Genomic DNA, 17589 nt, shown 5'->3' with positions numbered 1-17589 from the left:
TGTTGGGCAGCTACTCACTGGGATGCCAAGTCAAAAGAGATGTATCAGAACCACTTTTAGGATAAGGCTTAGGATACCTTAAAAGAAAACATTACATAAGTCTTCCCAGCAAATATTTTAAGAGTTATGAATACAAAGGATAAAACTGTTAACGCCTACAGTATTTTGCAAAATCCTTCTGTAAATCCGTCCTGGCGTTGACAAAAGCACGTCCTTTCTCGGTTCCAACAACAAACACGTCTGTCTCATACATGGCAATGCAGGCCACCTCTGCTTTGGACTTGGCCAACTCTTTGCACTGAAATAGAAACAAAGAATACAGTGTTATATACCAGGGCAGATCCAGATCTTGTGGAGCCTGAGAGATCTGTTTTAAGAAGAGAACACGGGGGCGCCTGGCTGGCTCAGTCGGTAGAGCATGTGACTCTTGATATCATGATTGGGAGTTCGAGCCCCATGGTGGGCATAGACATTAAATTTAAGAAAAATACAAAATTAGGTACAAAAATGAGTATTCATTTAGAATGAGAAAAATCTCCAAGACAAAGAAACAAATCCACCAAGCAAATACCATAAACATCATAAAACCCAGAGAACATATTTTTATTAACTTATTAAGCTAATATTTTTATTAACTTATGATACTGTGGTTTATAACAATAAATAATATATTTGGTCTTCATCCACTGTTCCTGGCCCAGAGCTCCTAAAACCCTTGGAATTTCCTAAGAGAGCAACAAAGGGATCTTTTTGTCAAGGTTAATGTCAAGGTTAATGAGGGCACCTGATGGGGCTGGTTGCCAGGGGAACCAACTATGTGACTGGAGGAGTGGCACTTTCGGCCCTGCCCCCTGGCCTCTGGGGAGGGGAGAAGGGCTGGAAGTTGAGTTCAATCCCTAGTGGCCAGTAATTTAATCAATCGTGCCTATGTAATAAAGCCTCCATAAACCCCCAAAAGGACAGCATCGGGAGCTTCCGGGCTGGTGAGCACATGGGGATTTAGGGAGAGTGGTTAACCGGGAGAGGACATGGAGCCTCCACACCCTTTCCCCCATACCTTGCCCTATGCATCTCTTCCATCTGGCTGTTCCTGAGTCACATCCTTTTGTAATAAACCGGTAATCCAGTAAGTAAACTGTTTCTCTGAGTTCTGTGAGCTGCTCTAGCAAATTAATCGCACCCAGGAGGGGGCGCTCTTTGGAAACCTCCGATCTATAGCCGTAGGTCTGGAGCACAGGTGACAACCTTGACTTGATGTTAGCGTCTGAAGTGAGGGGTGGCCTTGGAGGGTGGAGCCCTTAACCTGCGGGATCTTATGCTCTCTCGACATAGACTGAGTGAGAACTGAGTCAAATTGTAGGACACCCAGTGGCTGTCAGAGAATTCTTGTTGCTTGTCAGAACTGGGGGCAGTATCTTTACCTGCCTTTCCAACAGGTCTTTCTCCCCTATATTTTTGGCTACAGACTCTTTGACTGCCTCTTCCTACGACAACAATTTTATAATATTTTCCATAGAGAGAATAGACAGATAACTTAATATTTCCTCCAACCTGGTTGAGTATGTTTTTATTTTTGATGGTAGGGATGCACAACAGGTGAAAATTCATACATAAGACACACTTCCTGTTCATCATAGTGCTACACGTGTATGTCCTACAGACAAGAAATCCGTTAAATTTACTTTGTGTAAATCCTTCCAAAGACTGAAAAGAATGTGTGGTGTATTTATAACTGCATATGCTACATTGGTAGGTATATTCCTGACCAGAGAGAACTTCTGTGTTGTTTTTTTTAAGATTTCATTTGTTTATTCATGAGAGACCGAGAGAGAGAGGCAGATGGAGAAAGAATCCCAAGCAGACTCCCCGCTGAGTGTGGAGCTCAACACGGGGCTCAATCTCACGACCTGGAGATCATGACCTGAGCCGAAATCAAGAGTTGGACGCTTAACTGACTGTGCCATCCAGGTGCCCCCCCACCAAAAAAATAACTTCTTAGTTCCCAGAGGGTTGAGGGAGGGGCGGGTGGGGAGTAATTTTGTTCAATGAGTGCAGAGTTTCAGTTGAGGAAAATGAAAAAGCTCTGGAGAGGGATGGTGGTGACAATTACATGACAAGGTGAATGTATTTAATGCCCTTGAACTGGTTAAAGTGGTTAAAATGGTAAATTTTATGATCTCTATCTATCTTACCACCATAAAAACCAAAACCAAAACTCTTAATCTTCCCCCCAAGAAAACCTCACCACTCACATCCAATCTATTGCTAAGTCCTGTCAACTCTACAGATCCTTCTAGAAGCATCACTTCTTCCCACCTCCATCATTCCCAGCCTCGTCCATGCCACCGAAATCTCCCGCCTGGACCATGGCCTTAGCCCGCTAACTGGTGTCCCAACATCCCACTCTTGTTCCACGTTCACCGACTGGCCACACAAGCACCACGCCCCCGAATGACTCCTTCACTCGGAACCGTCCAAACGCTTCCCACCACCCTGCGGAGAAAGGCCCAGAGCTCTACATGATCTGGCCACCTGGGGCCTCTTGGACCTTACCTCTGACCACCTCTTCTTTTCTCCCCCTGCTTCAGTGTCACTGGACTTCTTGATGCTCCTTGAAAATATCACTCTTGTGGGCACCTGGGTGACTCAGTAGGTTAAGCATCCGACTCTTGGTTTCAGCTCAGGTCATGATCTCAGGGGCATGAGATCGAGCCCCACGTGAGGCTCCATGCTCAGCACAGAGTTTGCTTGAGATTCTCTCTCCCTCTTCCTCTCCCTTTGCTCCTCCCCTCCACTCACCACCCCCCCTTGTTCTCTCTCTCGAAATAAAGAAAAAAATCTTAAAAGAAAAAAAATAGTCCAGCCCAGTCATTTTGTAGGACGTCCCTTAATTTGGCTTTGTCTGGTGTTCCCCCATTAGATTCCGGTCATGCGTTTTTGGCAGGAATGCCACAGAATTGGCAAAGCCCCTTCCTGGCACATCATGTTGGGAGGCACATGACATCAGTCTGTCCCATTACTGCTGATGTCCACTCTGAGGGCCTGATGAGGGGGGCGTCTCTCAGGCTTGTCCACTTTTATAAGGTGCTGGTTTTCCCTTTCTAATCAATAAGTATCTTGTGATCGGATTCCTTGAGGTTATGGACATTTCTCACCAGGTTTTCACCCACAAGGTCCATTTTACATGTTGGAGCTAACAATGGACTATCAGCTTACTTCTGAATTCAGAGCAAAAGCATTCTCAAACAAAGGAACAGAGGCGCCCTCGTTAAATTTTCAGATCTGGAAAGCTCATGTTGATATAATTACATCCATAGCATAAGAAATGCCTTTAACGGTGACCTGATGAGCCCGGGACCTCTGTGAAGAAGGCTACAGTTAAATAGACAGAGTGAAATGTGGCCCAGCTCTGCTATTTCTTTCTTTCTTTTTTTTTTTTTTTTTTAAGATTTTATTTATTCACTTGACAGAGAGAGACACAGTGAGAGAGGGAACACAGCAGGGGGAGTGGGAGAGGGAGAAGCAGGCTCCCCGCTGAGCAGGGAGCCCGATGCGGGGCTCGATCCCAGGACCCTGGGATCATGACCCGAGCCGAAGGCAGATGCTCAACGACTGAGCCACCCAGGCGCCCCCAGCTCTGCTATTTCGACAGTGGTCCAACTGGGGGACATTTTATAGAACTGCAGACCGCCTCACCATGGACTCCAGAGCAGACACGAGGAACGTCACCACCATCCTGCTCTCCGAGGACTCCTCGGTTTCCACAGGCAGGGCAGACACTTCCACTTGGGCCATGATCCCTGTCCAAGAGAAGTAACAAGAAAGTGAGCAGTGGAAATCCACAGTATCCTCTAAGCATGCGTTTAGAGCTGCGAGGGTCCTCACCAATGACCTAGTTCCAACCTCCCTTTACGGGTGAAGAAACTAACTAAAGACATAAAGTGGTCTGGGGCGCCTGGGTGACTCAGTCGGCTGAGCGTCTGCCTTCGGCTCAGGTCATGATCCCTGGGTCCTGGGATCGAGTCCCACGTCGGGCTCCCTGCTCAGCGGGGAGTCTGCTTCTCCCTCTGCCTCTGCCCCCCATCCTGCTCCTGCATGCTCTCTTGCTCACTCTCTCTCTCTCAAATAAATAATAATAATAAAAATAAAGACGTAAAGTGGTTTGCCCAAGATCTCTGGCTAGGAATGCTAATTTTCATGAAGGGTGTTTTCCACTAAACCTGGACGTCATCTCCTTGCAAAATAAATTCAGGTACTTTGCTGGAGAAGCATGTTAACCACTTCCCAAGGACGTTAGTGCCCGACACCACATTCTGACTCCCAGCCACAAAAGAGAGAGAAGTGGGTTTGTACACTCAAGGTGGGAAGAGATGATCCCAGCTAAGATTTCTCTGGCATAAAAGCTCACTCAAAATTCGTCCGAGCTCTAAATCAAGGTAGCATCCCAAGATGTCTCTGAAAAAATTTCTCTAACGCCATAAAAAGGATTTTTTTTTAATTTATTTATTTGAGAGAAAGAGAGAGAGAGACCACAAGCAGGGAAAGCAGCAGAGGGAGAGGGAGAAGCAGGCTCTCCAATGACCAAGGAGCCCAACGCAGGCCTCGACAGGAGGACCCCGGGATCACAACCCAAAGGCAGATGCCCAACCAACTGAGCCATCCAGGCACCCCCATAAAGAGGATTTTTTGAAGTAGAGCATTCTAAAGAAATACTACTAGCTCTGTCATGGCCCCAAAGCAGCTGGATTAATTATATTTGTAAGCAAAAGATAAATTAACAGATAACATGAATAGGTACATGGAAGGAAGTCGAAACATAGATCGAAGGGAGTGAATTATGGTGGTTGTATAAGGTTATTCAGAAATATTCACATAGTCTCTCTCTCTCTCTCTCTTTTTTTTAAGATTTATTTATTTGACAGAGAGGGAGAGAGCACAAGCAGGGGGAGTGGCAGGCAGAGGGAGAGGGCGATCAAATTGCTTTGGTTAAAAATTTTTATAAATCTGGGGCACCTGGGTGGCTCAGTTTGGTTAAGCACCTGACTCTTGATATCAGCTCAGGTCTTGATCTCGGGGTCGTGAGTTCAAGCACCATGTTGGGAGGCTCCCAGCATGGAGCCTACTTAAACTTTTTTTTTTTTTTTTTAATAAATCAGTCTCCCTACTATGAAATAGAATGTGAAAGGAGAATGGGACTTCAGACCAGGCATGACCGGGCCATGAACAAGTAAGGAAATACACACGCTTCAATTTGGACTTTCTCTTTTTATTTTATTATTATTTTTTTTAAGTAGGCTCCCTGCCCAGTGTGGAGCCCAACACGGGGCCTGAACCCATGACCCTGAGATCAAGACCTGAGCTGAGATCAAGACTTGGATGCTCAACACACTGAGTCACCCAGGCGTCCCCAATTTGAAGCTTTTAAATAATTATCTTAAAATAAAACTTTGACTTTCCTTATCACACCCATATTTGAGAACAAGGAGAAGTCTGTCATTATAAACCACTTACATGTGGGTAGTTTATAAAATGAAAAAAATTACTAGGACATGGCCTTCTATGTCCTTAAGATAACCTCCAAGTTCAGAAGTCTCTCAATGAAGCAGACCAAAAAGCAAAGTGGAGCACCCATCCCTGAACTCAAACATTGTTCATGTCTGCAGATTTTATCCAGCAAGAAGAAAAATGGTCAAAATGATCATTCACTGTCTCCTTTTGAGTAAAGTTTTTATTATAAAAAATTCTTTAGCTGGGCGCCTGGGTAGCTCGTTTGGTTGAGTGTCCAACTCTTGATTTTGGCTCAGGTCGTGAACTCAGGGTTGTGGGATTGAGCCCTGGGTCGGGCTCCACACTGAGTGTGGAACCTGCTTAAGATTCTCTCCCTTTCTCTCTGCCTCTCACCACACCGCCCCACCCCTGTTCACGATCTCTCACAAAAAATTCTTTATAACTGCTGTAAACTAAATCCTTCACTGGGAAAAAAATTCTTTATAACTGCTGTAAACTAAATCCTCACTGGGATTACATTTCATTTCTTTGAAATACCTGTTCATGTCATTAAAAAAAATTTTTTTAAAGATTTATTTATTTATTTTAGAGAAATCATGTGAGCAGGGGGAGGGGCAGAGGGAGAGGAGTAGCGAATCCTCACAGTAGACTTGCCTTGGAGCCCACCATGGGGCTTGATCCCAGGACCCTGAGATCATGACTGAAGTCAAAATCAAGAGCCAGCCACTTAACCAACTGAGCCACCTAGGCACCCCCAAAATTTTTAAAATCAAGGTATATTTTATGGAAAGTTCACTTTTTAAAAAAGATTTTATTTATTTGACAGAGAGAGAGAGAGAGAGCACAAGCAGGGGGAGCAGCAAGAGGGAGAGGGAGAAGCAGGCTCCCCACTGAGCAGGGAGCCCGATGCGGGGCTCGATCCCAAGACCCTGGGATCATGACCTGAGCTGAAGGCAGATGCTTAACCGACTGAGCCACCCAGGCATCCCTGGGTTAACTTTGTAATACTGCTGTTATGTAAAATATTTTTGTTGATAGGAAATATATACTGTTAAGTATTCAGGAATAATGGGGCCACAGGTTGATAATTTCTCTCAAATGGTTCAGAAAAAATAAAAGTTCTTTGTACCATACTCCCAACTTTTCAGCAAGTTCAAGATTATTTCAAAATTTTAACAATTATTTTTAGAAACTGACCATACTCTGTGTCAATTATTTGTACATTTCTATGTTCAGAAATTTTATGGTCCATCCTATGGGTTATGTAATTCTTTTTTGGGGAAATCAGTCTCTAGAATGCACCATTAAGAATTCAGATTAAATTCTTTCATGAGAAAGGCACAACTTGAAATGACTTTTATTTTATGCAAAATAAGTCTGTTGGTGAAACTGGAGCTTTCACTCCAAAGTCCTGTCTACACTTTTAGAAATCAATGGCATTACTTGGTTGAAACAGTGAAATTATTTTCCCATTGGAAGTTACAAAGATTTAAAAATGAGCCTTTAAATATATTGAACATGTGTTCAATTTTTATCTAAGATAAAGCGAATATTTGTTTTTAAAAAGGACTAATATGGGTAAATTTGCACTGTTCTAAAAATAAACTAGCATTCAAAACCCTTTAATACGTCATTACTATTTAAAACTGTGACTAAGGGGCGCCTGGGTGGCTCAGTCGTTGAGCGTCTGCCTTCAGCTCAGGTCTTGGTCCCGGCGTCCTGGGATCGAGCCCCGCATCGGGCTCCCTGCTCAGCGGGAAGCCTGCTTCTCCCTCTCCCATTCCCGCTGCTTGTGTTCCCTCTCTCGCTCTGTCTCTGTCAAATAAATAAATAAAATCTTTAAAAAAATAAATAAATAAAACTGTGACTAAGAGGGGCATCTGGCTGGCTCAGTCCCTAGAGGATGAAACAGCGTCATGAGTTCAAGCCCCATGTTGAGTGTGAAGCCTACTTAAGAAAAAAAGGAAACTGTGACTAAGAAACTGATATTCTTGACCAGTACCTTTCAGAGTAAACTAATTCAAACACTGTTTTAAAAAACAAAACAAACCAAAAAACCCTTCTTATACAAGAGTCCCATCTTACAATGGAAGTAGGCACGCCCAAGGGCAAATTCATGCATAGTCAAAATCATCTTAGGAAGCAAAAAATATCTGCCCCAGAGAGAACATTTTTCTTCTATGATTTCTTTAATTATTTAGGGAAATGATTTTCCTCTTTATCACTAGATGCAACTTTGCCAACACAGCACATTTTTTCACATAAGTGGTTCTAAAATGTGTCAACCCCCCTGGGGTGGATTTGACCTGTTTATCAGAAGGCCATCCTTCTTTGGGGGAGGGCTTGGTTCCCTTTTCTTTTAGAATTTTGCCATCAACAGTCAGTTAAGCCTCCAACTCTTGATTTCGGCTTAGGTCATGATCTCAGGGTCATGGTATCGAGCCCCGCTTTGGGCTCCAAGCTCAGTGCAGCGTCTGCTTGTCCCTTTCCCTCTGCTCCTCCCCCCAATCGTTCTCTCGCTCTCTCTCAAATAAATAAATAAGTAAAATCTTAAAAAAAAGAAGAGTTTTGCCATCAATAGCTATGTCTTTGGAGTTCATGTCTTCCAGCCATAACTGTAATACTTTTCTGTCTCTCTAAACTCTTATCACCTACTTGGCTGGTCATCAAGCAGCTACTGGAACATGAAATGCCCTTGTTTGATGACTTGCATGTTGATGGCATGAATACTGGATTCCCTGGGACCACATCTCTAATGGTGACCCCTCACCAAGTCCTGCTGGCCAGTTTTCCCTGCAGTGTAGACATGGATGGCTGTTTCTTCCATTAATCACCCAGTGAAGTAGGTTAAGGGCCATAATGTATGAAAAACACACATTTTTGTTTTAAGATTTTATTTATTTTTTAATTTTTATTTATTTATTTTTTAATTTGACAGAGAGAGAGAGAGACAGTGAGAGAGGGAACACAAGCAGGGGGAGTGGGAGAGGGAGAAGCAGGCCTCCTGCGGAGCAGAGAACCTGATGTGGGGCTCGATCCCTCATGACCTCAGCCGAAGGCAGACACTTAACGATTGATCCACCCAGGGACCCCTTAAGATTTTATTTTTAAGTAATCTTTACACCCAACGTGGGGCTCGAATTTACAACCCCGAGATCAAGAGTCACACGCTCTACCGACTGAACCAGCCAGGCGCCCTGAAAAACACACATTTTTAAACACTGGAGTCACACGTGGTGTTTTGAGATGTTCACGTTGAGAGGCCCCAGAGAACGGAGACCGTTTAAAGGGGCTGGCATATTCCAGGCTCCCGTTTCCCACATGCTCCTCCACTGGAATGACAGAGAGTGCCTACAATATTTATTTATTTGTTTGTTTGTTTAAAGATTTTATCTATTCATGAGAGAGAGAGAAAGAGAGAGAGAGGGTGACAGAGCATGACTGGGGGGAGGGGCAGAAGGAGAAGGAGAAGGAGAAGCAGACTCCCCCACTGAGCACAGATCCCAACTCAGGGCTCAATCCCAGGCCCCTGAGACCATGCCCTAAGTCAAGGTCAAGACACCCAACCGACTGAGCCACCCAAGCTCTCCCTATGATATTGAAATAGTGATTTTTCTCATTTCATGTTTACAGTTCAACCATGGTTAAACTATCAAAAGTTAAATGCATGTATGGTACCTCTGTACCTATTATTCTGCATGTCATCCTTGCGAAGGGGCCATGCTAATCTTCTCTGTATTGTTGCTGCCGAAGTGAGCACCTTTGTATCTATTATTTTGCACAATTCCTTGCATAGGGAAGTTTCAACAAAGCCTTTCTCTAAAACACAAAAGTATATTGCTTGACTGGCATCTGCTAGCACCAGTGGTACAGGTATCATTTCTGTTAATTATAGCACAGTAATCCCTACCTAAGAGGACTGTGATGTCAAAACTCTGGTTTATTGCGGAGAATAAATAACAGGCAAAATTAAGCTAGGTGGAAGTAAACAAGATATTAGCAGTTGGTATCAACTGTGCTACTGGCAATGACAAAAAAAGCCAGTGTTGTATAATTATTGCTTCGTTGCATCCTTTACTTAACAACAAATGGAGGCAGGAGCCTCGTCTTTTCTATTTGATGACTTAGAATACCCCGTGCACTAATGGAACATCAACAATAATGAAACGTGGGAGCTCCTGCCTGGCCCAGTCCATACAGCATGGGACTCTTGATCTTGGGGTTGTGAGTTCAAGCCCCACATTGGGTGTAGAGATGACTTAAAACAAAATAATGAAACATGATTAGAAGCTGACCTGGGGTCTCCCACCCTGAGAATATTTTCCTGAAAAAAAAAATCACTGCTTTCTAGCAAAGCTAAAAATCCTTTTTTTAAATAAAGATTTTATTTGAGAGGGAGAGAGCACAAGCAGGGGAAGCAGCTGGGGGAGAGAGAGAAGCGGACTCTCCCGCTGTGCAGGGAGCCCGACGCGAGGCTCGATCCCAGGACCCTGAGATCATGACCTGGGCCAAAGGCAGCCGCCCAACTGACTGAGCCACCCAGGCGCCTCAAAGCTAAAAATCCTTAACAAGGAAAGCCTGTAGCACAGAGTAAAATCCCCCAGAACCTACAGGGTGATTAATTTCTTTTCTATTCAAATCTAAAGCATAAGCAATGTTCACTTGGATCACAGGATTTACACAGTACTTAACTTTTTGCTCTTTTATTTATTACTTTTTTAAAGTTTATTTATTTATTTAAGCAATCTCTACACCCAATGTGGAGCTTGAACTTACAACCTCGAGATCAAGAGTCCCATGATGCTCTTCTGATTGAGCCAGCCCAACTTTTTACTCTTTTAAAAGACTGGAGATGTGGGGCACCTGGGTGGCTCAGTTGGTTAAGCAACTGCCTTTGGCTCAGGTCATGATCCTGGAGTTCCGGGATTGAGTCCCGCATCGGGCTCCCTGCTCAGCGGGGAGTCTGCTCCTCCCTCTGACCCTTCCCCCTCTCATGCTCTCTCTCTCTATCTCGTTCTCTCTCTCAAATAAATAAATAAAATCTTAAAAAAAAAATAAAAGACTGGAGATGTAAACTAAAAAAACAAAAACCTTCTCAAATCTTACATAGTTTCCCCAGGAACCCTTGAGGACCATTTCTCTCTCCTTTTCAAGGTGATATTTTACGAATGAAAAGCAGACATCTAGAACGGGGGTCAACGATCTGCAGCCTGTGGGTCAAATCCAGACTGCCACCTATTTTTGTCAATAAAGTTTTATTGGCACACAACCATACTCGTTTGTCTGCATTTCATCTGTGGCTGCTTTCCTGTAAAGGGCAGGGCTACACGCATGTGACAGAGACCACATGTCCCCCAGACCGAAAATACTTATTATCTGGCCTTTCACAGAAAAAGTTTGCTCATCCGTGATCTAGCGTTCATTTCCGTCATGGACAACGGTCCACCATTTGCAATGTCGTCGCTCCATTTACCAAACCTCTCACATCTTGAAATAGAGGCCCCGTTTTTTGTTTTTGTTTTTTCCCCAAACCGTTTCTAGGTTTTCCTAGAATTTTTCAGGTCTCCGAGGCCTTGATTTTATTTAAGTTCCTGAGGTGCCACCTCTTCCACAGTCTGGGCCACAGTGAATGGGAGCTATAAACTCAGGGTTACCTGTTCTCCATTCCACAGAAATGTACGGAGGAGGGCGTTAAAGGTACAAACTTCCAGTCATAAAAAAGTAAGTCTTGGGGCGCCTGGCTGGCTCAGTTGGTAGAGCATGTGACTCTCTATCTCAGGGTTGTGAGTTCGAGCCCCACGTTAGGTGCAGAGATCACTTAAAATTTTTTTGAAAAAAATCTTAAAAATCAGTCAGTAAAGGGTGCCTGGGTGGCTCAGTCGGTTAAGCGACTGCCTTCAGCTCAGGTCATGATCCTGGAGTCCCGGGATCGAGTCCTGCATCGGGCTCCCTGCTCAGCAGGGAGTCTGCTTCTCCCTCTGACCCTCTTTGCTCTCATGCTTTCTGTCTCTCATTCTCTCTCTCTCTCAAATAAATAAATAAAATCTTTAAAAAAAAAAATCAGTCAGTAAGTCCTGGGGAAGTAATGCACAGCATGGCAGTTACAATTAACAATACTGTAGTATACTTTTTTTTTTTAAGATTTTATTTATTTATTTGGCAGAGAGAGACAGCGAAAGAGGGAACACAAGCAGGGGGATTGGGAGAGGGAGAAGCAGGCTTCCCGCGGAGCAGGGAGCCCGATCCCAGGACCCTGGGATCATGACCTGAGCCTAAGGCAGATGTTTAACGACTGAGCCACCCAGGTGCCCGTACTGTATGTTTAAAAGTTGCTAAAAGGGTGAATCTTAAAAGTTCTCATCCCAAGAAAACAAAAGTTTGTAACTATGTGAGGTGATGTTGACTAACCTAGTTGTGATAGTTTTGCAATACATATATTAAATCACTATGTAGTATACCTAAAACTAACACAATGTTATGTCAATTATATCTCAATAAAACTGGAAAATAATTTAAATTAAAAAAGTTTTTTTTAAGATTTTTTTATTTTTTAGACTTTATTTTTATTATTTGACAGAGAGAGCACAAGCAGAGGGAGAGAGAGGGAGAAGCAGGCGCCCTGCTGAGCAAGGAGCCCGATGTGGGACTCGATCCCAGGACCCTGGGATCATGACCCGGGCTGAAGGCAGCCGCTTAACCGACTGAGCCACCCGGGCGTCCCTATTTTTTATTTTTTTTTAAAAAGATTTATTTATTTATTTATTTATTTATTTATTTGACAGAGAGAGACACAGTGGGAGAGGGAACACGAGCAGGGGGAGTAGAAGAGGGAGAAGCAGGCCTCCTGCAGAGCAGGGAGCCCGATGCGGGCTCGATTCCAGGACCCTGGGATCATGACCTGCGTCCAAAGGCAGACGCTTAACGACTGAGCCACCCAGGCACCCCGATTTTTTTTTTTATTTTAGAGAGAGAGAGCATGTGTGGGCAAGCTGGGGGGAGGAACAGAGGGACAGGGAAAGAGAATACTCAAGCAGACTCCCTGCTGAGCACAGAGCCCTACATGGGGCGTGATCCCAGGACCCTGAGATCATGACCCCAGCCGAAATCAAGAGTCCACCGCTTAACTGACTGAGCCACCAGGCACCCCGAAACCGGAAAAAAAATTTAAAAGAAGAACAACAAATTTCAAGACAACAAGGTATTGTATTCTGGACTTACCAAGGCATATGGAAAAGAACTAGAAATAATGTGTATTTTCAAGATAATAAAATTTAAAAAAGTTAAATTTAAATGATTAATAGTCTAGAACTTTACCTTAGTCAAAATAAACTCATAAACATTTATTTTTTAAAGACTTTATTTATTAGAGAGAGAGAGTATGCATGAAAGAAAAAGAGCAGGAGCAGAGGGAGAGGGAGAAGCGGACTTCCCACCAAGCAGGGAGCCCGATGCGGGGCTGGATCCCAGGACTCTGGGATCATGACCTGAGCTGAAGGGAGACGCTTAACCGATTGAGCCACCCAGGCGCCCCCAAATCATAAAAATTTAAAACTATGTTTTGAGCACCTGCGATGTGAAAACATACACTGTTCCCAAGAAGGGCACCAGGAAACAAAGGTGAGTAAAACCCACCACCAGTGCTGTCAAGGGGGACAGACCTGCATAGACACAGCACAATAACAGGTAATAAAGGCAAAATGAGAAGCAGAACATCTCTGAATGGCCCAGGGCACGTGGAAACTGACTCGGTAACTGAGAGGGATAAGACAATGTGAACATTATTTCTGAGTTGGGCAGCCTGAGAATGAGGCAAGGCAATGTCCAGGCTGAAGGTCCAGGGAAAGACCCAGAGCTCAGGGCAGCTAACTCCAGGGGCTAATCAGCACACAGGCAGAACTGAGACTCAGTCCCAATCACCACTGCATAATAACACCTGCTACAGCCTGGCACCAAATCTGTGGGTACTGATGGCCCCATGAGCCAGTCACACCAACCATTCCCAGCAGGATGCTAAAACATGAAAAAATTTCCCCATAAAAGGCAAAGTTGGGCCAAGCGATTCGACTCCTTGGTATATACCCAAGAGAGTCGAAAACAGGTCCACACTAAAGAACGTGTATGTGGAGGTGCTTGGGTGGCTCAGCCGGTTAAGCATGGAACTTTTGATTTTGGCTCAGGTCGTGATCTCAGCGTTGTCAGATCAAGCCATGTGGGCCCGTACTGGGCGTGACGCCAGCTTGGGATTCTCTCTCCCCCTCCCCCTCTTAAAAAAAAAAAAAAGCCCCAAACAACAAAAATGTACATGAATGTTCATGGTATTCATTATAGTTAAAAAGTGGAAACAACCCAAATATCCATCAATTGGTAGGGGGGAAAATGTGGTCTATCCATACAACGGATTACTATTCAGCCATAAAAGGGAAGGAAAGAGGCGGGACACAAAGATCCCTTAGGACGACCCCATCTATGGGAAACATCCAGAACAGGCAGAGCCACCAAGGCAGAAAGGACATCAGCGGTTGCAGGGGGCGGGGGCGGGAAATGTTCTGCGATTCGACAATGGAACCGCACAGTTCTGCCAGTAAACCAAAAACTAGTGGCTCACACACTATTAGGGGGCATTCTACAGCCTATCTCAATAAAGCTGTTACGAACACAGCAAAGCTTGGGTCTGACGGGCTGAGAATGCCTTTCTCCGCTTTAACTCTAAGCCACGACCATTAGGAATCGTAGGCCCCCGACCGGAGGCTCTTCTTTCCGCCTCCGAATTGGTCTTCTGCTAACAAACAAGACCCCGGAGTCCACCCCGCTGCCACGACCTACTCCAAAACCCACGCCGAGCGCCCACGGGCCCGAGCGACGTGGGGGGCGGAGCCCGACGCCTCCTCCGGGGAGCCGTAGTTACCAGGCAACAGCCGCGGCCCCGCCCCCTCACCTACCCAATCAAGCACGTCCGCACGCAGCGGGCGAGCCCCACGTACGCCCGGCGGAGCGTGACCTCACGCGCACCGGGCCCAGAGAGCCCAGAGCCGGCAGACGCCCGCCCCCACGGCCCCCGCCCAGCCAATCAGAGAGGACAGGGCTGCGCGTCCGTGCGCGCGACCGTTGTCCCCGCGGCGGGGCTTCCCCGCCCCACCCCCACTCCTGGGCCCGGCCCGCGGGGAACGGGGTTCGGGGGCCGCGGGGCGGCGACGGGGGCGCCTCCAGCCGTGCACCCGGACGGCCGGCCTCCCTCCCCAGGCTTCCCCCTCGCCAGCCCCGCGGGCGGAGAAAGTACCAGGAGAAGCGCCCGCTCCTAATGGCGGCCGCGGCGGGGGCGGGGTACGCACCTGAGGTCCCCGCCGGCGGGCAGCGCCGGGCCGGCCTCGGGGTTCGAGGGCTGGGCCGCCGGGGAGCGGCCGGGCGCGAGGGCGGCGGCCCGGGCGGCGAAGAGGCGGGGGCGCGGCGTGGGGGCGGCGGCCGGGGCCCGGCTCTCCACTATCCCTCCTTTTTCTCTTTCTTTCTTCCCCCCCTCTTTTTTTTTTTTTTTTTTTTTTTGGCTTCCTGGAAGGCAGCCTCCACTCGTGTGTCCGCAGCGCCCCCAGTGGGAGTTGCCGTTTCCGGTGCTGTCGAATCCAGTGGAACTGCACGCTGGATTAGTTTGCACGCTGGGCCGGGGTCCGCGGCAGGCCAGGAGTGCTTCTCAGTCCCCAGCCTTTGATGAGCGGCTGGCACGTGTCTCCTCGCACCCCGACACACCGCCCCCGGACGCGGACCTCCTTTCATGCAGCTGCTCAATGTGATTTTTGCACGCCTGCAACTTGTGGCTTGAAAGCGGTGAGGTTGCAATTTGAGTGACCTGGGGCTGTGCTTTAAAGCCATCGAGTTATTAGGAACTGAAAAGGCGACCTTTTGGCGGGGTCGGTGACATCGCCAGCGGATCATGAGCTATCCATCAGATGGTGGTGGCACTCCAGCAAACAGTCGAATAGTAAAATACTGTTATTTCATCCCAGTTAAACACTTACATATTTAGGTACGCCAAAAGGAGAATAGAATAGAAACCATTTACCCATTACTCAGATTTTACCTAGCATGCCCTATTTACTTCATATTTTTAAGAAATAGACATAGTTGAAGGCACCGTTCTCTTTCCTCCCCAGAGGTAATTACTATCTTGAAGTTTTTATGTTCTAATACACATTTTCCATAGTGTGAGAGCAGAAACAGGAGTGGGACCTTGTTCTACCTCAGCGGGAGAGTGTGCATCAGGCAACGTAAGCTTTTTGCCACTCCGCACATGTCCGAGAATGAGCAGGGAAAGCACTGTACTGGTTTTGGGTTTACCTATCAATTTTAGTGGGTAAGTGAATTCACAAACATGAAATTGATGAATAATGAGAATTGGCTCTATTTTGTTGCCAAAAACGATAAGCGCATGAAACTCGTACTTGACCACTTAACCTGGAAACCATTTTCTCATCTTCTCATCTGCTGTAAGAACTTCCATATGAAAAGTTGCAGTGTTTTGAACTGTTTAAAATGTCAAAATACACATGTGATTGGTTTGAAAGAACAACTGACATCAAGACGAGTTGTGTGCACATACCGTCTCTGATTTCTCTCCTTTCATTCTCTCTCGAGCCGGCTCCAGGTAACCCCCACTACTCCACTAAAGCTGTTCTCTCCAAGGTCACAAATGACCTCCACGTTGACAGTCCTTTTTCAGTTTGTGAATTGCTCGATCTGTCAGCACTTGACATAACCATTCACTGCGTCCTCTTTGGGACATTTGTGCTGCCCTGCCTGCTTTTCCGGCTGCTTCTCCGAGGTCTGTTGCAGATGCTTCTTTCCCCCCAACCTTTTGAGTAGGGCTGTAGCTCAGGGCTGTCTTGGATCTCTTTGCTCACTCCTTAGATGACCTTGTCCAATCTCAGGTCCTTAAACACCTTTGGTATGGTTATTATGATTCTCATGTATGTACTCCAGCCCTGCCCACTCACCTCCACCCCAGTCTGCATAACCAGCTGCCTACTTTGATATCTTCATGTGGAAGAAGAAGAGGTATCTTAAGCAAGACTGGTCCCACCATCTCCTCAGATTCTTCTGTTGTTCCTTCCCACCTCAATGAAACACCAGTCTTCCAGTTACTCAGGCCAAAACCTTGGAAGAATCCTTTTGCTTCTCCCATACCTGACACCGATCCTTCAGACAACCTAGTCAGACTGCTCTAATTTCCCAAGATTCTACCACTCTCTGACCACTACGACTACCACCGCACTGGTCCAAACCAATGTCATTTCCTGCAATAGATGCAGTCTCCCTGATCCTCTTCTTAACTCCCTTCAGACTATTCTTTTCTTTTCTTCTTTTAAGAAAGAGAGGGAAAGCGTGAGTTGGGGAGGAGCAGAGGGAGAGAGAGAAAATCTTAAGCAGACTCCACACTCAGCGTGGAGCCCGATGTGGGCCTCGATCTCATGACACTGAGATCATGACTTGAGCCAAAATCAAGAGGACACTCAACCGACTGAGCCACTCTTCAGACTATTCTTAATACAGCAACGGGAAAAATTCTGTAGCCTGTAACTCATTTTATTCCTCTGCTCAAAACTGTCCTATAACTTTCCATCTCAGAAGAAAAGTAAAGGTCCTGACTTAATGCTTCTGGCCAAGGTGAAGTCACAAGGATTGGATTCACCCTCTCAAGTGATACAAATATGCCAACGGCGGGGTGGCTGGCTGGCTGTGTGGGAAGAGCGTGGGACTCTTGATCTTGGAATTGTGAGTTTGAGCCCCATGTTGGGTGTAGAGATTACTTAAAAAAATGAAGTACTTACTGATAAGGAGGGGCTTACTTCTGTCATTACACTGTTTTCTATATGCCTTACAGCTTTCTTGTCCCTCATTTCCTGCATTACAGTCTTCTTTTGTGTTTTGTTGCTTTTTTAGAGTGAGATGTTTAAATTCCTTTCTCATTTCGTTTTGTGTATATTCTATAGCTACCTTCTTTGCGGTTGCCATGAGGATTGCATTTAGCATCCTTAAGTTATAACACTGCAATCTGAATTTATACCTGCTTAACTTCAATGACATATGAAAACT

At 45.8% G+C, this 17589-nt stretch overlaps 1 protein-coding gene and 1 pseudogene across 2 annotated transcripts in view; both read right to left on the bottom strand.

The window, feature by feature from the left end:
* LOC114214549 (general transcription factor II-I repeat domain-containing protein 2) overlaps positions 1 to 14916 on the bottom strand; it is a 50688-nt gene extending 35772 nt beyond the window's left edge. For both annotated transcript variants that reach the window (XM_028110287.2, XM_028110289.2), the window contains exons 1-3: positions 14838 to 14916; positions 3697 to 3800; positions 160 to 298 (exon numbers count right to left, since the gene is read on the bottom strand). In XM_028110287.2, the coding sequence (XP_027966088.1) occupies positions 160 to 298; positions 3697 to 3795 (238 nt within the window). In that variant the 5' untranslated portion in view covers positions 3796 to 3800; positions 14838 to 14916. The remainder of the gene's footprint in view (positions 1 to 159; positions 299 to 3696; positions 3801 to 14837) is intronic.
* Positions 9174 to 9255, bottom strand: LOC114214578 (U6 spliceosomal RNA; annotated as a pseudogene).
* Positions 14917 to 17589: the final 2673 nt, after the last annotated feature.

The sequence above is a fragment of the Eumetopias jubatus genome, unplaced genomic scaffold (assembly GCF_037043125.1).
Source record: "Eumetopias jubatus isolate StellerSeaLion01/CBP00866 unplaced genomic scaffold, mEumJub1_p1.0 scaffold_12, whole genome shotgun sequence".
Taxonomy (NCBI): domain Eukaryota; kingdom Metazoa; phylum Chordata; class Mammalia; order Carnivora; family Otariidae; genus Eumetopias; species Eumetopias jubatus.
This window is presented reverse-complemented; position numbering and strand designations above follow the sequence as displayed.